General features: G+C 39.2%; 1 protein-coding gene across 5 annotated transcripts in view; it reads right to left on the bottom strand.

Moving 5' to 3' along the window:
* COMMD10 (COMM domain containing 10) overlaps positions 1-23,528 on the bottom strand; it is a gene marked incomplete at its 3' end in the record, with an annotated part of 190,865 nt that overhangs the window by 126,966 nt on the left and 40,371 nt on the right. Inside the window, exon 6 of one of the 5 annotated variants that reach the window (XM_080804047.1) lies at positions 19,044-19,082. The exons of the other annotated variants lie outside the window; for them this stretch is intronic. Coding sequence (XP_080660173.1) covers positions 19,044-19,082 — 39 coding nt within the window. The remainder of the gene's footprint in view (positions 1-19,043; positions 19,083-23,528) is intronic. 5 annotated transcript variants of the gene reach the window in all.

Raw genomic sequence — 23,528 nt, 5'->3', positions numbered from 1 at the left:
CCTCTCTCTGTGTCAAATAAATAAATAAATAAATAAAAATAAATAAAGAAATAAAGGACAGGGGGGGCAAAGGCAAGCCATCTTATTAGCAATTTACAAAATAAATATGAAAATCACAATAAAGTAAAAGTGACATTCACCAAAAAGACTAAAACTAAAAAGACTTATTACCAAGTTCCAGTGACAATGTTGAACAATGACTCCAACACATGGCTGGCGTGTTCCATACAGCTATTTTAAAATGAAACATACACATACTTTAGCAGATTGGAAAAATGACCCCAATTCTTTACCCTCTACTATAGACATCATCTCTGAAATGTGATTCTGTAGCATCTTCCATAAATAATTAGAGGCTATTTCCCTACTCTGGGCTTTATTTTGGCCAAGAGGATGTGAAGAAAACAACGGGGGGCCAGTTCTGCACCTGGGCCTCAAGGAGCCCGGTGTCATTTCATGTTCCCTCTGAATCAAGTGAACAAGCCCAGGCTAAGCCGCTCAGTGATGAAAGATGTGAAGCCCAAGCACCCCAGTCACCGCAGAGAATAAAAGCCAGGCTGAACTGGCCTGCCCCAGCCAACTGCGACACAAGAGCAAGGCCAGCGGGGAATGGCCCAGCCCGGAAAGCAAACGACCTTGCCCACTCTCAGACTCATGAACACTAATAAATGGTTAGTGTTTCAAACCACTGAATTTTGAAGTGGTTTGTTATAATCGCTAACAGTACCCAAAGTGTAGTACTGCCATAATTATACCAATAATTATATGTAATTATCCATATATTATATATGTAATACTGGCTCTGGAACCAAACAGTGGCCTAAGGTGGAAAAATGGTGAGCAAACTGCTAGCAAAAGCTGGAAAAGGGTAAGAAAATTCTCATTGGAGGCTGAAAAATTAAGGAGCCTCTGTGCGTAGTGAAAAAAAAATAGTAAGTGGCAAAACTGTGTTACCTATATAATACTCAGAAGGTGAAAAAGTTACTTAATGAACATTTGGATTTGCCTGAGATGTGTAGGCAAATGTTCAAAGTCAGCTCACTGTTCGTAGCCGTGCATGATAAGGTAGTAATGGCAAGCAAAAGATGACCTGAAGAAAAAAGTGATCACTTTACAAGGGAAATTTAGCGGGAAGAAAGAGGGACCAGGACTTGCTGGGTTGGAAAACACAACTGCTTCTCATCTCCAGTCTTGCAGCTGGCAAACATTCTCCAAATACGATTAGAGACTCCAAATACAAGACCGTAGCCCAAATCAAGGGAGTACACGTAAAACCCTTTGTTAATGCCCTAAATGGACCATGGAGGGGCCTACCAGAGCCTCTCAGTTAAGTAAAAAGCCCTCCAGTCTTTAAGGAGGTGTCTCACGGAAGTCTGACATGCCCAAAGAAGGTCTACCAAAAGAGGCAGGTCTCAGAAAGAATTTTCAGTGTGGCTTAAGGCCAAGCAGGTCCATTCATAGGGCAGATGGCCCAACAGGAATGGTGACCATATGTAACAAGAGGCAACGTACAAAACCGCCCACAGCAACAGTATATGTTTTAGTAAAAACTGGAAACAACCCAAATGCATTTCAACATTATAATGAGTAAGTAAAACGTGGTTTATTCATATAATAAACCTCTATACAACACTGAAAATGAACAGACTACAGCTCTGCATGACAAGGATAAGTATCAAGAACATAACATTGAAGAAGCCAGGAACAAAAGATCATAATCAGCATGATTTACATGAAATGTGGTCAAAAATAAAACTATCAAAGCCAAACTGTGGTGTTTAGAGATCTATGAGCAGGGGATAAAAATATCCAGACAAACAGGACATTATCAAAGAAGGTGGAGTGCATGGGACGGGAAAGAGCGGGAACTTATTTGGAAGAAGCGAAGGAGAGGTCTGGCATGCTGGCAGTGTTTTATACCTTGTTCTGGGTGGTGGTTACACAGATGTTGGCTCTATGATCAACAGCACCTCTGTGTTTCATGCGTGCTTCTGGAGGCACACCGTTGGGCATGTGTGAGAGCTGTGAGTCATGCTACAGGTCAGACTGCGGGAGCCGCACAACGAGGCAGCTGCCCAGGTTTGCGAGCACCACGGAAGAGAACTACGTTTTAAAAGGAGATGCTCTCTGAGATTTTTATTTGATACATGTAATTAAAGCAACACTGATTCACTCTGTCTGCCTGTTTAAGAGGAGGAGGGGTAGAAAGGACTGCCTGTGTCAGCGCCAGCCTTACAGAATCTAGCAGGTGTGACCTGAGCCGCGAGTGCGTCTCAACGGGAGCGTGCCTCGCTTTCAATAATACTTTGCTGAGATGTGTGTGACCCAACAGTTCAGAAAGTCCGGGTGTATTAACATAGGATTCCCCCATCGTTTATCTAGTTGCTCTTCACAAGTTCCGTGTGGAATTTTACGTGATGAGAAACCCTTGAGGAGAACTCCGTCCTCGTGCCACGACAGCTGAAAGCGCAAGACCTTTGCGCAAAGGAAAGACCCGAGATGAGGGACCCCGCAAGACACGACCTCCCTCAAGGCTTCCATGCTGTAGCCCAGTGAACCATCAGTTTGACCTATGTGAGAAGAGACATGGACAGCACGGAATAATAACATACTATACCACCTAGTTCCCGTCAGAGGTTTCTCTTTAGAAGAAAAAGGCACCTCTATGAAACAAATGCTGAAAATCACAGGTAATTCACACCTGCCCAGATCATAGTCTACTGCTGGACAGTTTTTGAAATATGTAAATCAACTACAGAAGAGTTACAGGTATTCACTTAAGAGAATACTTTTTTTTAAAATGATAAACTCGTTAACAAGAAAAAAAGAAAACTCGGCTGCAACTGGCACCTAGTAACTTTAATTAAATTTAGAATGCCCCATTGGTTGATGTTAGCAGTGGATGTACTACAGGACTAGTATAAACAAAACTTTACATTTTCCCGTGACTCCATAATTGCAAAATGGGTAGAAGATTAGTAGCATTTTATTTTATTTTATTTTATTTATTTATTTATTTTAAAGATTTTGTTTATTTGTTTGACAGAGAGAGAGATCACAAGTAGGCAGAAAGGCAGACAGGGAGAGAGGGGGAAGCAGGCTCCCCGCAGAGCAGAGAGCCCGATGCGGGGCTCGATCCCAGGACCCTGGGATCATGACCTGGGCTGAAGGCAGAGGCTTAACCCACTGAGCCACCCAGGCGCCCCAGTAGCATTTTATTTTAAAAGGGCATTACAAAGCAGACAAAATGCAATTTTAAAATACAAGCCAACATGTTGAGGTCTTTGCGGGATGTAATTCTCCAAACACAGATACTGTATCGCTTATCCCTCTCTTAAAATATAACTGTAAGACTTGTCCCATAGAGAAGTGGGGTCCAGACCCCTCCCCCTTGAACCTAGTAGATCTTTGTGATTGCTTCAACCAACAGAGGACAACAGAAATAATGCTACGTGACTTGTGGGGCTGGGCAACAGACATGCCGCGCACTTCTGAATTAGGATGCTTGCCTGTGGTATTTAGCGGCCTTGAAACCAGACGGAGAACATGAGAGCCGAAGAGCCAGACTGAGGAGAGGGTTAGCGGAAGGCTTGAAGACCTAGTGAGGGTTGAGGGGATCCTTGTTGTATTTTGGAAGGAAGTTTAGAAATACTGTTGTGGGCACAACACTTGAAAAGAGGACATGTTCCTAATGAGCTCAACGACTTCAAGGGCCAGCGGGCTTCTTCTCACTGCATCTGATGATAACATGTGAGAGAAAAGAGATGAGTTAAAGAAGACACTGTTAATTCTATAGGGGCAGGGACACACCAGGTTAAACAATAAAGCTCTGTGACATAACCAGCACCTCGAGGTGATAACATGATTCTCAAAGAACGAAATAGCTTCCAGGTAAAAATCAAATCTAGAGTGGGACTGGAAGATCCTATGCTGAGACTTCAGAAGGATCTAACACAGAGCCCCAGAGGGCTCACAAGGTGTATTAGTTTTTTATTGCTATAGAACTACCAGAGACATAGGGACTTAAAAAAACATCCAGGGGCCCCTGCGTGGCTCAGTGAGTAAAGCCTCTGCTTTCAGCTAGGGTCATGATCCTGGGGTCCTGGGATCAAGCCCCGCATAGGGCTCCCTGCTCAGCTGGGAATCTGCTTCTCCCTCCCCCCCTGCTTGCGCTATCTCTGTCTCTACGTATCTCTCTAAAACAAATAATAAAAAACAAAAAGCATCCAATTGTTAGGTCATGGTTCTGTAGGTCATAATTTCAGACAGGTGTGGCTGGCCTCTCTGCTTTGGGTCGCACACAGGTATATACACCATCTGATGTCACTCAGGGAGGGCTCTGTCCAGAGGTGCTGGGGAAGCACCACTTCCAAGCTCACTTGGGCTGGTGCAGAATCTAGTTCTTGCAGCTAACGATCTGCATTCCCCTGACATCCACCATAGAACACTGTCTTCTAGGGGTTGCCCACATTCTGCCTCACCAATTCTCTATCTTCACATAGGCAACACGTGGAGTCCCTTGCGCCCTGTGAATCTTTTTTACTTCCTTTTCTGCTACCAGCCGGAGAAAACTTGCGGATTTTAAACAGCATACCTGAATGGGTTGGGAACCCCTCAATAATCTCCCTGTCTTGGGTCAACTGACTTGGGATTTTATTTAAAAATTTTTAAAAGGTAATTATCTGTTTAAACAAAAATCATATAGTGTGAGCTTTATGACATATGTGAAAAAAAATGTATGACAACAACAGCAAAAGGCCAGGAGTGGGGAAGCAGTAGTATACTACTCTTAAATTACTTAGGAGTACTTTACTTTATTTGGAACCTGAGGCAAAAAATTGTGTGCACCATGCACATACCTGAATGCATATTTTAAATGGTTAATATTTTCCCATAACATTAACTGAAAAACTGAAACTCGTAACATTTTAAGTTTAAATATTTTATATCAATAACGAATTTGTTACAACTTTACTTTCTTGGCTTTAATGAAAGAAAACTCACCAATAATGTTTTTAAAATCTACTTCTTTGCTTACGGTTTTTAATTTAATTTAATTTTATTTATTTTCTTGGGAGAGAAAGCACAAGCTGGGGAAACAGCAGAGGGAGAGGGAGAAGCAGGGACCCCTGAGCAGGGAGCTCAATGCAGGGCTCCATCCCAGGACCCCAGGATCATGACCTGAGCCGAAGGCAGACGCTTAAGCAATTGAGCCACTCGGGCGCCCCTGCTTATGTCATTTTCAATTGAGGAAAACGCCAGGTGAAATAATTTCTCGTAACGAAGTGCCAGTCTTAAGTAACTTTATTTATTTATTTTTAAAGATTTTATTTATTTATTTGTCAGAGAGAGTGAGCACAGGCAGACAGAGTGGCAGGCAGAGGGAGAAGCAAGCTTCCCGCTGAGCAAGGAGCCCTATGTGGGACTCGATCCCAAGATGCTGAGATCATGACCTGAGCCGAAGGCAGCCGCTTAACCAACGGAGCCACCCAGGCGTCCCTTAAGTAACTTTAAATAAGCTTCAAATTGGGGCGCCTGGGTGGCTCAGTGAATTAAAGCCTCTACTTTCAGCTCAGGTCATAAACCCAGGGTCCTGGGATCCAGCCCCGCATCAGGCTCTCTACTTGGCAAGGAGCCTGCTTCCCTTCCTCTCTCTGCCTGCCTCTCTGCCTACTTGTGATCTCTGTCAAATAAATAAATAAAATAAAAGATTCTCCTTTAAAAAAAAAATTAGCTTCAAATTAACTGAAACTTCTTTGACAGAACACCACTGTGCCCAGTACTGTTTTAAAAAATTCTTGGGGGGCACCTGGGTGGCTCAGTGGGTTAAAGCCTCTGCTTTCGGCTCAGGTCATGATCCCAGGGTCCTGGGATCGAGCCCCACATCGGGCTCTCTGCTCAGCGGGGAGCCTGCTTCCCCCCCCCCCCCGCCTGCCTCTCTGCCTACTTGTGATCTCTATCAAGTAAATAAATAAAATCTTTAAAAAAAAAAAATTCTTGGGGATTAAGGAGTGCACTGCACTTATCATTGTCAGCACAGGGTGATGATATATGGAAGTGTTGAATTACTATATTGTACAACTAAAACTAATCTAACACTGTCAGTGACTAACTGGAATTAAAGTAAAAATTTTTTAAAAGAAAGGAAAAAATTCTCAGGGTCACATACATTTGGGTAAAATTGCACTCAGCAAATTTCATGAACCAGCTTTAGAAGATCCAAACACCATGCTGATTTTATATTACAATCATTAATGCTGCACGCTTCTACAACCATTTCAGATGAAACTTCTACAGGACTTAGTCTACATATTAAAGAACCAAGTCAGTGGCTTTTTTTTGAAAGAAGTATTCATAGAAAACAACTTTTTCCTGGTTAGAAATTCAAAATTTGAAAAGACTTCATTTAACTTCCCATAACTTCATTACAAATGTGAAAATAGAATGTCTAGACTCTTCCTTTTATCTTTTATACATTTTTCCATAATAATTTATACTCTAATCTACTTCTAACTTCTTTTAACTTAAAACTGAGCAGGTAGGGATGCCTGGGTGGCTCAGTTGGTTAAGCAGCTGCCTTCGGCTCGGGTCATGATCCCAGCATCCTGGGATCGAGTCCCACATCGGGCTCCTTGCTTGGCGGGGTGCCTGCTTCTCCCTCTGCCTCTGCCTGTGCTCGCTCTCTCTCTCTCCCTCTCTCTCTGACAAATAAATAAAATCTTTAAAAAACAAAACAAAACTGAGCAGGTATACTCAGTAACTCTTGCCAAAGTCCTGCATTCATCAAACATTCAAAGTACTATTCTCTCATTTATTGTAAACATAAGGATAAGCTTTCTCTTAAGCATGCAGCTTTTTAAATTTTTCCATTGTAGAATCTTACTGACTTTTTCTACACAAAAGTTACACAAGTAACACAATAAGCCCAAATGACTACCCCAACACCAGTGATAAAAGATTTTGCAATCCTAACAGAAGATAACAAAACAAAGCATACATTCAAACACCACAACTGTAACTAATCTATCAATAATGTATTTAACAAGTCAGTATATCAAATACTTGATATATACCCAATACAGTCAGCTTAAGGCTACATGCATGCCAGATTATAATTAAATATCCAGAAATTTTTAAAAGATACCAACTATTATAGCCACAAATTCAAAAGACAGTCCACTGCATTAAGATTGCTTACCAATGGGGCGCCTGGGTGGCTCAGTTGGTTACGCAACTGCCTTCAGCTCAGGTCATGATCCTGGAGTCCTGGGATCGAGTCCCACATCGGGCTGCCTGCTCAGCAGGGAGTCTGCTTCTCCCTCTGACCCTCTCCCCTCTCGTGCTCTCTCTCTCACTCTCATTCTCTCTCAAAAAATAAATAAAATCTTGAAAAAAAAAAAAAAGATTGCCTACCAATGAGGTACTAACCGAAAATGCTGGAAAATTTATCGGCTATGCTATCTGCCTGTATGAGTGAGCCATTTCCTCCAAAATGTTCTGATGGTACATATTCTTTGACCTTTTATTTCTAAATATATAACAAATTTCCTTTACATATTCACAATATTGTGTATATTTTAGTACTCCTAAATTTGACATTATCTCTAGAGATGTAAGTAGCTGTTAAGTGATTAGTCCAGAGTCATTCAAAAAGGAACTGAACTGGATCCAGCCTTTTGCATGAATGTTTACCTAGTGTTCATTTCTGACTTAAGTTCAAAGGCGCCAGGAAAAAGAAAAGAAGGCTACTAGCACCAAAGAAAAAAGTTCAGTAAGGTCTTGTGACAGACCTAGACATCTCTTAAATATTTTCTTCCAAATGCTGTCAAATAGCAATCTATCCTAAAGATATTAGAGGATATTTGCAAATTCAAATTATTATCTTCTTTATGTCTTCTACTTGCACAGCTAGTTCCACTTTTGGCAGAACTCAGTAATGGCCTTGTAAAGAGCAGGACATTTCAATTTTCCTGTCTTAACCTTATCTTTAAAGGATAAAGACATCCCTGAACTAAACTGTACTGTAATAGACACTTTTACATTTCATATCATATTTAATTCTCGGACAAACCTTGTTAGGTAGCTATTATTGTCCAAATTTTCAGATTAGAATTTGAGCCTCCAAGAGATAAGTCACCTGCTGGAGATTCTTCAGCTACTTCCTTCCTGAGAGGCAAATAGCGTGATTCTGAAACCTGAGTTGTTTTCACTGCATATCAATGCCACCTTCAGTTCGCCTTACTCTGCATTGTCTGTCAAATCTAATATGTATGGAGTTATTCATGAGCTGGATGGGAGAAACCATTTCACGCAAGCCCTTTAATTTGGGCAGGAAAGCATCAAGATCGGGGAGGTGAAATGCTTTGTCCCAGGACACACAGCTAGGTGGGAACAAAGTCTGCAAGGATACTGACATGGGAAAACAAAACAAAAGAAAAAACAACCACAAATAGCAATCTTCAACCAGACCACTTAAAATACAATAAATTAAACGTAACAGCTGTTTTCAAAATTTTCAGATCCTAATTTGTGAGGATAACTGACTTTCAGAATTCTTCTTACACTAATGAATGTGATATGTTTTAATGGCCTAGAATGAAGAAAAAAAATCCAGGTGATTAATGTTGCTAATATAAATTAAGGCAAACCCCTACTGTACAAAGTGGCATAAGTTGAGTCTCCAAGAGTGGAAACCATGGAAGACAGTCATATCTGAATCTAAATCCAATTAAAATGATTTGGCTGCTAGCAACAGAACCCAGCTCAGTATATTTGGAGGGAAACAGAATCCTTTTAGAATTTGTACTCTTCAAACTGGTAGCTATTAGGTCAATATACTCACACTCCTCCCTGTCGATTTAAAAATTAGCAGCTTACACCTTCACGGTCTTACCCCTTCCCTTTTTCACTGGGCACACAAAATGTTTACCTGCAACATTCCCTAGGAATATATTCAGCTAAAAAAAATACAGAATACCAGTGAGCTTCTATTTAAGAAACCTTTCTCTCTCCTAACAGGCTCTAATCCTATAAATCAGTAGGAGGTTGGTAATAGGCAGGAGACTTTCTTAATGAACACAGCAGTACTTTTAAATTCTAAGAAATAGGAGCCCGAAGACTGCGAAGGCATAAATAAGTGAAACATCTGAGAGACAAAGCGCGTACAGCACAAGTCATCAGGTAATACAAGGGAGTGACATGATAGCGAATTTATGTGAATTCAACTATTGTGATTCACTTATATGACTTCAACTCTACACTTCGCAAACAGAGAACTGAATCATGGGGGCAATTAGGCCCACCATTCCCCTGAATGAATGTAAGTCCCGGCGTGAGGTGGAAGATGTCCATCTTTAGTATCTCAGTCAACACGTGCTGAGGGCCCCAGTGGGCTGACAGTGGTTCAAGAGCTAAAACACATACGTGAACTCTCCATGATCAACTGGAGAACTGGAAGACTGCTTAACTAAGTCCTGAAGGGCAGTAACACAGGTGACATGACTTATTCAGGAATGTGATGCTGGGATCCCATGGGGCGCATTCCTAAGGGACTCCCTCTGCCTGAGAATAGTCTGGTCTCTATGAGATCATCAGCACCTGCAAGGCCTTGGACTCTAAAACCTGCGTCTCCCTAAGATGAGGTGCCATTGTACATGAGAGAAAAAAAAAGTGGCCATCATTCTTTTTAACATTAATGTGCAAAAAGAAGACTAAGAAGTTTTGTTGGAGACGCTGGCAGAAATGAGACTGCAGGACTCATAACGGTGGTCTCTGAATCCACTTTGAAGTTGATTCGGGTCAACATGCCATATGAACCACTTAATGTACGTTAATCAATGATAAAGTAAGTCTTACTGTGTCAAAGAATTTTTGCACCAGAGCTTCAAAAATTACCTAAAACGACTAGTAACCCAAACTTCCCCCAAAAGAATAACGGAGGAAAAAACAAGCACCCTCTGAAAACAGATCAAGTTTGCCCTCTGTTAAATCCACACAATCCGTGAGGACACATAACAGCCAGGAAATTCTTCTACTTGTATGAAAGTCATACTGCTAACTTCTGAGATCACTAACAATAAGCAACTAAGTACAAGTTTCAAGGTCTAAATCCAACATACTCCCACCCCTGGGGAACTAAGTAATAGGTGAGAGAGAATTAGGTTTAAAAAAAAAAAAAAGATAAAGTACGATTTCTATTTCTTTTTCATTTTGGAGGGGAATTATGTTTCCGGAGCCTAACTGCCATCCTGGCATGAACAAAAAAAAAATGGTATGTTCGTACTTTACAGTGTGGTGAGCCAGCAATTCAGCTTGAGGCTGGGTGACTGGCCGGGAACGCCAGCTCCCCGTGGACACGGCCTCGGCCTCGCTGCCCAGGGCCCTAAGGGCGCAGTCGGTATCTCAGCTAACCTGTTAGCTACTTGCACTTCAGCGGAGGAGCTGTGCTCTAGAAAAATTCAGTACAGACTGTTTTCTACCAGAAATTCTCTGATTCTCTGGTACTACATGTACTTTATCACCCAGACAGCCCCGCCAGAAAAGAACAGGACCAACTCTCAGTCTGATCTCTATCAAGGTCATTCTCTCACTCCGTACACTTGGCAAATGGAAATAAATCACCTACCCTCAGGAGATTTTCATGGCTTTCCAAACAAAATGTTTAAGAGCACGATAAAACCGTAAAGATTGTGAGAAGAGTCATTCGCCATGGGCCTCACTAAAGACAGGTGGCAAAGTAATCACTGGGGAAGCAGGGTGGCTACTTTATTAAATTTAAATTATTTTCAGTCCCCCTGGGCAAATAATAAAAAGTGACTCACTGTTTATTAACTTCAAGGGTCCAACAAGACAAAGCAAAAAAGCACAAAGAATAATACCTGGCATATATTAAGTGGTCAATAGCGGTATCTATTACCATCATCCTCTTGATTGGCTGAACGCTGTAGGATCGGTGTAGCTGTTCCTGGTCTGTGCGCTGCAGATACTGAGACTGGGTTCTGATCAGCTCCCCCCACCCAGGCTGACGGGAATTCAACAAAAGACAATTGCAGAAGCAACAACTACATAGCTCAGCTAAGATGTCCCTTTGGTCTCCAAATGGGCCCTGACCCACATTAAACCTACATAAGGCAACTTGGGGGTTTGCTTCTTAACACAAACTAAATTTGTTTGTGAGTCATGTTGTGTCTTTTCTTGGAATTACTATTAAGTAGGCCCCATTTTAAACTGTATTTTTAAGTCTGTTCTATATCTTAACCTGTAGGATATCTCCCCATCTCCAAAGACCAAGAAAGAGCCAAAGGATACAGGATTAAGTAGTACTTTGCTCTTAAAACACATCATCAAAGAGAAGCATAAATACACTTACATGGCAGCAATATTATCAAATGGTCACTTCCATGCCAACCTAAAATACCTGAAGACGTGACTATTATGTGACTTATAACTGACTACATAGTACTCGCTCTCAAAGCTAAGAAACATATAGGGGCACCTGCCTGGTTGACTCAGTCAGTTGGGCGTCCGACTCTTGCTGATATCTGCGTCAGGAGATCAAGCCCCATGTGGGACTCTGTGCCTAGCAAGGAGTCTGCTTGAGATTCTCTCTCCCTGACCTTCTGCACCTCCCCCGCTCTCTCTCTCTCAAATGAATAAATAAATAAAATCTTTTAAAAAAGGAAATTATAAATTATTCTACTCATCTGTCTAGAGCAAAAAGGCTGGACGAATTTACATAGTTGGATAAAACTACTTTGGATACATGCTTACAACTTTCTTATTTTCTTGTACTTTAGAAACAAAAGGAATCAATACACCTTACAATCAGTTGAAAACTAGGAAAAAATGGCCAAATAAAAATGGGGATGAAAATCGTGAGCATCATCTAAGAAGGCAGAAAAACTTCTAGTTTCTCATTTTAAGACAAAACCATCCTATAACTAGCAACCTATTTTTTGCAGATGATTTCTTCTCTTATTACAGCATTAACAGTTAAAGGATACCATCCTCCTCCTCTCTTAACCCACAAGGATAATTACAGTATGCTACCTCAAAGGAGTGTTTTGATGCTCAGTATTTTCAAGGAGTTTTAAGCCCTGTAGTTGAAAGCTACTAAGTAAACACAAAATACTGTCACTGAAAATGGTCAAATAAACGCAAAGATGATTTAACACCATAGAAAATTACACTGATAATTGGCAGAGTGCCATGCTACCCCTGTGGACTTGTTCTTTCAGAGCACATACTCTATGAAAGGTCACTGTGGGAGGAAAAAAAAATCCCACAGGGAGTTCAAGTAGCCTACAAGGCAATATTAGCAATTACAGAAGCAGTATTCTTCCTCTATATTCATTTGAGAATCCTTTCTACTAATTAAGAGAAAAGGAGCAGTGGTTTGTTAAAAAATGATGGCTACAGACAATTCAATCTCAATGGTTACAAACTAGAATATGGTAATACTGAACAATATGAAATGAATCAAGATGAAACCAGAGAGAGAGACAAGAGAGGGAGACAAACCATAAGAGACTCTAATCTCAGGAAACAAACTGAGCGTTGCTAGAGGGGGGTGGTGGGGAGGAATGGGGTGTTGGGAGGGGTGGGGTGGCTGGGTGATAGACACTGGGGAGGGTATGTGTTATGGTGAGTGCTGGGAATTGTGTAGGACTGATGATTCACAGACCTGCACCTGTGAAACAAATCATACATTATATGTTAATAAAAAAAAATAAAAGAGCAAACTATTATACGAGTTATCAACCCAGTACTCAACTATCTTCCAAGATAATATATTCCTCAAAATATTTTCCAGGATTACTTATGTTCCTAACACAAGGTTAAACCATATCAATGCAAATTCAAATTCAATTAATATTAAGCACCTACTACGTGAGGCTCACTCCAATAGGCATTTTGCTGATGTTATCTTAATTCTTCAATAATTCTGATCTGTATTACCAGCCACATTTTCAAATTTGGAAGTCTGTTGCAGAAAGATTCAGATTCTTGCCCATATTCCAAGAATTTAAATTCAGTTTTGTCCCTTTCGATGCACTGTCCCCTCTCCTATGCCAGACTAGGGTCTCATCTGGCTGTGCCAATAATCTACTGCACTATCATTTAACCTCACTGGGCCTGAGTTTTCTCATCGATAAACGCAGAAGGTTGAAATATTCCCACTGTCAGGGGGCACCTGAGTGGCTCAGTTGGTTAAGCGTCCGACTACTGATTTTGACTCAGGTCATGATCTCAGGGTCATGAGATCAAGCCCCCCCATTGGGCCCAGTGGAAAGTTTATTTGAGACCCTCTCTCTCTCCCCCAGCTCACTCTCTCTTGCTCTGTCTCAAATAAATAAATCATTCTTTAAAAAATACATATTCCTAAAGTTGGTTTCCCTTATTCTCTTGATCTCTCTCTCAAATTTATTGTTTTAATACAATTCGGTGGCTCCTAATGCATTCACGGAATTGTGCAACCATTACTACTATGTAATTCCAGAACATTTCATCACCCCCAAAACAAACTCAAAACCTTTAAGGTGTCACTCCTCCATCTTCCCTGCCCCCAGGCCCTGGCAACTGCTATCTGCTTGCTGTTTCTATGGCTTTGCCTAATCCGGATATTTTATATAAATGGGATCACTTATGTGACCTGTTGTGTCTGGTTTCTTTTAGTAAGCAAAAGTCTTTGAGGTTTATCCACACTGTAACTTGTATCAGTACCTCATTCCTTCTTACAGCTCATTAATATTCCATTGTATGTATAAACCACACACTGTTTATCCATTCATCCACTGATGGACATCTGGGACCTTTCAGCTATGGTGACTAGTATTGCTATCAACCTGCACATACACACGTGTACTTACTTGAGTCCTCACAGGTATATATCTATGACTGAAGCTGTGGAGTCATATGATAACTCCATGTTTGAATTTCTGAGGAACTAACAAAATATTTTCCACAGTGGCTCAACCTCATCAGTAATCACAGCAGTCCTAATATCTCCCCGTTCTAACCCCCACCTATGTTCTTCCTTTTCTCTTTATAATTATAGCCAACCCAGTGATTTGCATTTCCCTAATGACTAATGATGCTGAGTATCTTTTCATGAGCTTGGTGGCCATTTGTACATCTTCTCTGGAGAAATGTCTATCAGTCCTTCACCCATTTTTATTTGCGTTGTCTTTTTGTTGTTGAGTTGCAGGAGTTCTTCAAATACTTTAGATACAAATCCCTTAGCAGGTACATGATGTGCAAATATTTTCTCCCATTCTTTAGGTTATCTTTTCATTTTCCTCATAACATCCTTGATGCACAAAAGTTTCCAGTTATGATGAGTCCAGTTTATCTTCTTTCTGTGCCATTTGCATTTCTGATGTCATATCTAACATTCCATTGCCAAATCCATCAAAGATCTCTTTTTGCTGGAAAATCTCATGAGCCTTTACTCATTCCATAAATAAAGTTGTACCTGAAAAACTCTCTCTGTTTTACTGCTGAGAATTACAAAAGGGTTATTTTGGAGTATTTATTACGTTGTCCTTATTAAGGAAGTGGTGGCATTTTAAGTTTGGATAAAATTACCCTGCTAAGATGGATGACTAGAACTCCTTGAGATAAAATGGGTTATCTCTGAAAGAAACTATACTTCTCCTCCACTATAAAGAAGAAAGGAAGGCGGAAGGTGGAGGGCGGGGAAGAGAATGAGAGAGAGAGAGGAAGAGAGGAAGGAAGGAAGCAAATTTTCTCTGTTTGAGAACCTCATGAATTAACAAAAACTACTGAGGATAACTCTGCTTCTCCAGCCCCTACCACTACTGCTTCGTTCATCTAAAAGCCGGGGTAAGGACACGTTCCCACTGCTCATGAATTTCATTTCCCGTTATATAAGGTGACTGAACATGCCTCCTCCCCGTGCACTGACTGACTCGCAAACATGTCATCCAAAGACAGACCGAAAACAAAACTGGTGACGCCGACTTGGGGCTACATACAAACAAGTAACCTGCCATAGACTCGGAGCGACATGGCATCTGGGGACGGCCACGTGTCCAGGTAAGAGGGCGGGTGACCCAAGATCTGAGGATATGATTAAAACCTTAAAGCACTTTATATACAGACATGAGATTTTTTTTTAAAGATTATATAATGCTGGACGATAAGTATAAAGGACAGTTGAAAAGCTAAAAAAAAATTAAAATAAAAATAGATTTTATATGTGAACATATTAGAAAAATCTTTATTTCCCAAATACCACAAAAACAGTCAAAAGTGCCCAATAATTTGCTCTGAGAGAAGTATCTTATATAATAAAAGTGACTCCTCTTCCTTATATGTTTAATTTCCTCTAAATGATTCTCATATAAAGAAAAAATTTGAAAGAAACACGATTTACATAATCCATTAAAGATATATTTAAGCATTCATATGGCAACCTCACACCAGAAGTGCTAAAATCTCATTTAAACTAGGCCAGGAAGGGCGCCTGGGTGGTTCAGTTGGTTAAGCATCTGCCTTCGGCTCAGGTCACGATCTCAGGGTCCTGGCATCGAGCCTCGGTGGGTCGAGCTCCTTACTCAGCAGGGAGCCTGCTTCTCTTCTCCCTCTGCCTCTTCCCCAGCTTGTATGCCTGCTCTCTCTCTTCTGCATGCTCTCTTTCAAATAAATAAATAAAACTTAAAGAAAAAAAACCTAGGCCAGGAAAGAAAAGTGTTTGTCAACTCCTTTTTGTGCCAAAATTATTAGGACTGATTCAATATTCAACAATGCAATTTACTCATGAGAAAACCTAATCTAGCCATCTTTACTGTGTCCTGAATCTAAAATTTATAATGCCAGGAAGCCTGGGTTGCTCAGTTGGTTAAGTGTCTGCCTTCAGCTCAGGTCATGATCTCAGGGTCCTGGGATCGAGCCCCAAATCGGGCTCCTTGCCCGGCAGGGGGCCTACTTCTCCCTCTTTCCTGCTTCTCCATCTGCCTGCCTCTCCCCCTCCTTATGTCCTCTCTCTGACAAATAAATTAAAAAATCTTTAAAAAATATAAAAATAAAATTTATAATGCCATCCCAAAATTAAAATACTAGATTTAGAAAAGCAATTCAGAAAATCGCCAAAGATATTCGAAAACCAACAAATTCAATTGAGATATAAAACATTCATATTTTAATTGATTTCTAGCTATAGTATCATTGGTATAGAGGGCTTGTTATGAACGACTCCAGTATTTTCCTACAGATGCTGGGTATGTCATCAACCAGGGAAGCAACAGATCAAGGAGTAGCCACCGGCCACACATGAGGAACTCCTACGACATAGAGCAAATCTTCATATAGTTTGACCACTTCAGTTTCCAAGTGGATGCAGGGATAAAAGTTAAGACAAGAACAGATATTAAGTCTTACTTTTATCTACTTCTCCTTCTTAAAGGATACAATATACACCAGACCAAGCCATAGAAGTCTGAAGATTCAAATGAAAAAAAGCCCCGAGTGATCCCGGAACTAATATGTCCATCTGAGGGTCCTCTGTACCACAAACTACTCTAGGGAGGCTATGGTCCAGGGTTCCAGCTGTTTCCAGCCAGTTCCCCTCCATCACCCCACCCCCAACACACATCATAGCCTCACTTTCCACCTGACCGTTTAGAGCCACTCACATGTGTATGCTTGTATGTGCATGTGTGTGTATGTCATCTTTTCTCCCTTTTCCCCCTCATCTGATAACACCGGGCAAAGACGAAACCCTGCTTAAATCCAATTATCCATCTATTCTACCTCTAGACCAAAGCAACTAAAAATGGATCAAGAAAAATGTGCAACCTTCTAACAGTTCTCATCTTAAATCCATGGCCACAAATCTCAAATGGGCCATCAGCACTGTCCAACACAGCAAAGTAGACTAAAATAAGTAGTTCATTCATTTTCCCCGTATACAAACTCTTTCATACTTTCTACTCTGTTCTCAAGCCTCCTAGACCTACCCATTCTCCCAACAAATGACTGCCTGGAGAAAACAGAAGCAATCAGAGACACAACTTCCTCTTCTAACACCCAAAACTACCTACCTCACCCACACTCTTCCTTACTTCCTATTACAACAAATGGTAGGTTCCCACTCCCATCACAGTCCAACCCTTCCATTCCGGCTCTGGATCTTCTCACTTTCTCCAGGTAATTATAGCTCTCTCTATCCTACGTTATCCATTTCTCCCCTGACGGATCTGCAACATGCCAACCTCCTCTCCCTTTGGCACTCACTAAATCCACCCCCCCCCCAACACGGACTGTCCTATCTCTGTGCTTCTTGTAAGAGTTACTTAGATGGGGTCTTACACTAGGTGTCCCCAATTTAATCCCCAATTCTCTCCTCAATTTAATCCAATCAGGTTTCTACTTCCTCTCAAATGTAACTGAGATTACAATTGTCAAAGTTATCAGAGAAGTCCAACCAATCAAATTGGTCACTCGTTTATCTGTTCTCTTTCCTGACCCCTCAACAGCATTCCACACTGCCTTCCACTTAAACATCTCCTCTGGTCCCAGACAGTGCTCACCAATGATCTCCATGTCACTAAATTCATTTTTTTTTTTTTTTAAACCACAGAATAGTAATTGTAAGTTCAGGTCATTAAATGAGATGGACCTGGATTCAAATCTTGACTCTGTCAGTTTCTAGGACCCAACCTAGGTACTGAGATTTAACCACTGAGCAAACTAGGGGAAATATTAGCACCTAATTCATAGCTGTGAGGGTGAGATGAGACAATTTATTTATTTTTTTCTCTTCTACCCCTTAGCAGCATGTGACATAATTCATTCTCCAAGAAACATTCTTCCTTCAGTCTCTGGCTGTTCCTTCCCAATCACTGTCGTAAGCTCTACTGGCCTTTTAAATTTAGGAGCTCATAAATTTCTATATTCTGTCCCTAAGTGATTGCTCTCCTCCAGTCTCATGACTGAAACTATAATCTAAACCTTAACGATTTCCAAATCTCAATTTCTAGTCTATAATTTCTCCCAAGCCCCAATGGCCAACCATCTCTACCTGGATACCAGAGCTATGTCATAATCCACACACTTAAAAGGTAAGTCTCTATTCTTTTTCATGTGCTTTTCCCCTCATCTGAAACTCCCCCACCTGTCACAGTCTCTAACTCCTTGCTGTCAGTTTCCAGGGCTCCATATATTTCCTCTTCTGTAGTAATCACTAAACTTCTATTTCCTGGCTGGCTAGAACAGAAGCTCCATGATGAAAAATAAAACCTCTCCATCTCAGTAATACCTTGTCTAGTATTTCCTACACAGACAATGTTTAATAAATATTACTTGAATGGAATTTGAGCTATTTAAAGTGTTTTGATGTTAAGTGTCTGCCTTAAGTTTACTGCCTAAAGTTAGTTTAATTTATGAAACTGCATTTTATTTGCTCAGCTGTCTAATTCATTGTAAACACTTTTATTTCAAAATACTTAAACCACAGGTTTCCATTATTGTCATTTCTAATCCACAGAAATACATTAAACAAAATGTAAAGGTATTTCTAAATATGTTCTACTAGGTCTGTGAAATACTATAATTATCAATTGCCTCTGGATATAAAAAGTTAAAAAAAAGCTTACAAAGATAGGAAAGACAAACAAGGGTGATATTATTTGTTTCCCTATTTTGGAATCCCACAACATTTTTCAAAAGAATGTTAGTAAAAAGATGGTATTTTAATTCTCAAATGTACGAACTTTCTGGAGTATTTTTAAAAAGGATTTTCTCCTCCAAGACTCTTTTATCACTTCTTCCACATGAATACTCAATTCTATCACACTCTAATCATGTATCAATATTCTGCTTGCCTTTACCCATCAAAGATAGTGTCCAAAACAATATTTTTTTTAGCTTATAAAGTCTTATCATGGATAAATGCAGAGTTTCCATTAGGGAGCCTGAAATATGAAAGTTTGACACACACATGCTCACTCTCAGACATAAGGGGGTTCACTATGATATCAAGGAGCTCTACATACATGATCAGAACACATCGAGGTACTTACATACATAAAGTCTTTAAGAAAGTCCAACTGACCACAGAACTAAAAAAAAAAATACACTAAATTGAGGAAAAACATTTTGTATTGCTTTTATGTAGAAAATACAACACCTGAAGGGCACTATCATTGAGAAACTGATTACAATGAAAAAGGACACAAAACAAACTTAAGAATCAGAAAACTAGAGCCACAAAGCTTTAGCGATACTTAAATAAATTCGATTCCAAAGAACCAGGCTTTCTTCCCAGAGTATCTGGGCAATTATCTCACAAATAAGGGTTGTTTCTATTTTCCCTAACCGCCAGAGTATTTAATCAAATTCCTTCTGCATGTTCTATAATAAAATAAAACGCGTATAATGAAAGTTTGTTTAATTTGTACACCACTGGAATACAGAAATTATCAAATAGAGGGCTCTCTAATATTACAGAAGTACCTGAGCTTTTCACTTGTCTCCTAAAATTATCCAAAGTATTTAACTAGTTATCAAAGAACCTATATTTGAGATGAGTAATGTTACACCCTTCTCTAAAAGCTCTTAAATTCTTTGGATACGACCTTTGAGTTTTCTTGCATAATTTCTTTGCATAATTCTTGCAAAAGAATTATGGAAAGCCATTTATGAAACTAAAAGGACCTCTTTTTAGGTTATGTCCTTTCATCTACTAATTATACTCCTGGAGAACAACCTTATCTACCAAGGAGGCTTCATTCATTCATTTAATTCATTCATCGATCATTCAGTACATGTTTGTTAAGCACCTACTCAATATACACAAAGATGTTTATCACAATTTAATAGGAAAATACTGGAAACAAACCCATTATCTGACAATAAAGGAACTGTCACAAAATCATAGTATGTCATAGCCAAAGCATGACACGGTCATTTAAAATACATTCATGGTAAGTTTGAAGCAATATGGAAAAGGTTTTGCATGATTTGTGAAAAAAGCAGTTATATATAAAATCAAAGAATTCATATGATTCCACTCTCAAAATAAAGTATTCAGAGAATAAACACCAAAATAAAAGAGATCGAATAGACTGGCTACGTCCTAGAGGTGACTCTATGAGATTCTCTTTATATCTCTAGAATTTTCAAGTTTTCTATAATAAATTATACAACTTCAGTAATTAAGAAAATCCACAATTTTTTAAAAAGAAAGACAATCAATATTTATCAATCCTTTGATTAGAGAAGAAAAACCACTGACGTGTCTTCAAAATTTTCGGAACCCTAAATAACATCCCATATTATATAAATGAGAATTAGTATCTTGATACAGAACTGCCAGAGGCAAAGCTCATTTTATAAAATTGCTCATCAAACTGCTCATCAAAAAAGCCCAAGACTTTATAGGCTGTTTCTTCATATCACAGAGAGCATGTCGTAGAAAAGGTAAAAACTGCTTCTTATCAAAATGGAAAAAAATTTCTAACAAATGAGATTATCTTCTCATAACTATATCGAGTACTGAACAATAATAATAAAACCTCAATTTCTGTGCTTCAACCAAATGTAGTCACTATTTTTTAAAAAACCACTCATAAGTTAAGAGTTCCATAGGACAAAAAAAAAAAAAAAAAAACAACTGGAAGGTCCTAGAGCAAAACCAAACAAGTGTTTGGGTATTGAATTATACTTAGTTTTAACCCACTTTTTTCCCCTATATTTTCCCAAAATGTCCATTATAAAAATACAGCTATTATACAAGAGAAAAATAAACAGAAATTATCAAGGGAATACACTGAAATTTATTCACTGTGTAGATTACATTTGTAGAAAGTACAATATTTGTAAAATTCAGACCTGCTCATCAGAGTAGCTCAGAGAAATTTGAAGGTCCTTCAAAATCAGTCAGTACAAACATCACTTTAAAGAAGATCAAACTACTTTAAATTTCTACTACAAGAGTTCATAATTTGAACAACATACGTATTTTCTTCTAAGATATCTGTCATAAACAGATCTAAGGATGTTTTCTTTTCAATGACATGGCCTACTTCCTTGTTCATGAGGTACCAACACCAATGATGCCATGCAGCTGTGAGAGTGAAGGGTGCTGATAAATGGAGCCTCTACTGAACGGAGATAACATCCAAACACGCAACTTTACCTACTGTGTGAAAGTGTGTAGTAGTATCTCTCATTCACTTAAAGTGTAAAATTACTTCAACTTAAACAAAGAAAAAGAAACGGAAATTTAGAATATGCATACCTATCACTTTATGGAGAACAACAACCAACACCGATAAGACATTCTTTGCCTTATCTTTCAGGGCGCCTGCGTGGCGTGGCAGGTTAAGTGTCTGACTCCAGGTTTCCACTCAGGTCATGATATCAGGGTCCTAGTATCGAGCCCCAGGCCGGGGCTCCATGCTCAGCACAGAGTCTGCCTGGGATTGTCTCTCTCTCTCCTGCTCCCTCTGCCCTGCCTTTTCTCTCTCTCTCAAGTAAATTAATTAATTTTTTTAAAAGATTTTATTTATTCATTTGACAGAGAGAGAGATCACAAGTAGGCAGAGAGGCAGGCAGAGAAAGAGGGGGAAGCAGGCTCCCTGCTGAGCAGAGAGCCCGATGTGGGGCTCGATCCCAGGACCCTGAGATTATGACCTGAGCGGAAGGCAGAGGCTTTAACCCACTGAGCCACCCAGGTGCCCCAAATTAATTAATTTTTAAAAAAGGAACAGCTTTCAGCACCCTCAAACATATATACGTATTACAGGACCAACTACTAAATTATTAAGCAAGCAAAAAGATATAGTATCTTAGCAATGAATAAAGCACAGGGCTCTGAAGTAAAATTGTCTCGTTTTAAATCCTAGTTCTGTTTTTCAGTTGTACAACCTGAGGGAATAATTTAAGGCATATTTGTTTCCATTTCTCAGTCTTTTTATAAAATATGGATAGTAATAAGAATTCACACCTCAAAGATGTAGTTTAATGGAGGAGAGATCATGCCTAGCAGGGGGTAAGCACTAAAACAGAGTTTTCCCTCCTTTTTCTTCATTCTAAATAGACTTTGCCATCCATTCTGGAGATAAGAATAAAGGTCTCTAACTCAAAAAACTGGTACTGAAAGTCCTAAACTCAGCTGCAATCATAATTACCCATCCATAAAGTACCACGTGCAACCTGAGCATAATCCAACTTAACATTAAGATAAATAAATGACAGTTCCCTTTCAAGGTGATTTTCATCCCAGTTGTTTCAAAAGGAGAAAGAATGAAACACAAAGATTCTTTCTTAAAAGACGTACCAAAAAAATTCAGAACCACTGTACTAACAAAACACGATGTAATTGCAAAGTTACTAGGGAAAATGCAATAATGCAGACTTAATAGCAAAATTTAAATATTTTAGTGTTTTTAGAATATTCAAAGTTAAAGTGCTTGGAATTATCAATGTTTCTTAAGTATAAAATTGCTATTCTTTATAAATAAAGAAACTCCAACTGTCTATGATTAGCCTGGAACTAGTTACACTATAAAACTTATTAGAGCCATTCAACTATCTTGGGAATTATTTGGTTCTCTTTTCTCATAAAGAAATTAATTCAAGTGACAGAATGTAACAAAAATGTCAATACTGTTGAAGGCTTTTTAATAAATTGCATTTTGGCAAATAATCATAAAGAAATTAACAAACAATGAAGTCATAATGATTTCATTTATTTGTTCTGTACATATCTGATTAATAGGCATTAATTTTGTTGATGGAAACAAGAGAACTCTATTGTTATATACAGATTAGAAATGTGAACACTTAGCATTTCCCACAACTACTAACTTCACACATTATTTTGAATGTTATTTCAAATAACACCATAAATGCCAGAGGTTAGGTAAGCAAAGAGCTCTACTGCCCTCTAATGAAATAAACCAAAAAAAAAAAAAAAAAAAATCTTCATTTTGAGGTATCTCAGAACAGGAAAATAATCTTAACTTTGCTAAATACAGCAGACAAACACTAAGACAATTAACTGCAAACAACCAGAATATATATAAAAATACTGTAGGAAAAGCTACAATCACCCAGTTTTCATGATAAAATTAGTAGCAAAACAGGAAAGCCTTGAGACAAGAATGTTCCAAGAGAAACGAGACCAGTACAACAATGCTATCTAACGTGATAGCAATTAAAACTTCACTGCAGGCTACACTTTTCATGTGTACATTGGAAGCGAATGAGAAGAAAGACTCTTAGAAACCACACACTTCGGTGAATTACAGGAAGTTTTCAGTTCAGCAGCTCAAAAGTAAACACCATCAAAAATAGTCTCTCTCATGATTTTTACTGACTAATCCTCTCAGAATTATGTTAATGCATGTATATTTTCAGGATAACTGCCCTGTGTCATATATACTTAAGAGAATTTTATTTACTGCTTCCTGTTTTAAACAAATGCCAATTTCATCATTATGGCAACTGTATTCTAAGACACTTTGCATCATAAATTAACCAGTGTTAGCTCTTCATGGTTC

The sequence above is a fragment of the Martes martes genome (assembly GCF_963455335.1).
Source record: "Martes martes genome assembly, chromosome: 5".
Lineage (NCBI taxonomy): Eukaryota > Metazoa > Chordata > Mammalia > Carnivora > Mustelidae > Martes > Martes martes.
This window is presented reverse-complemented; position numbering and strand designations above follow the sequence as displayed.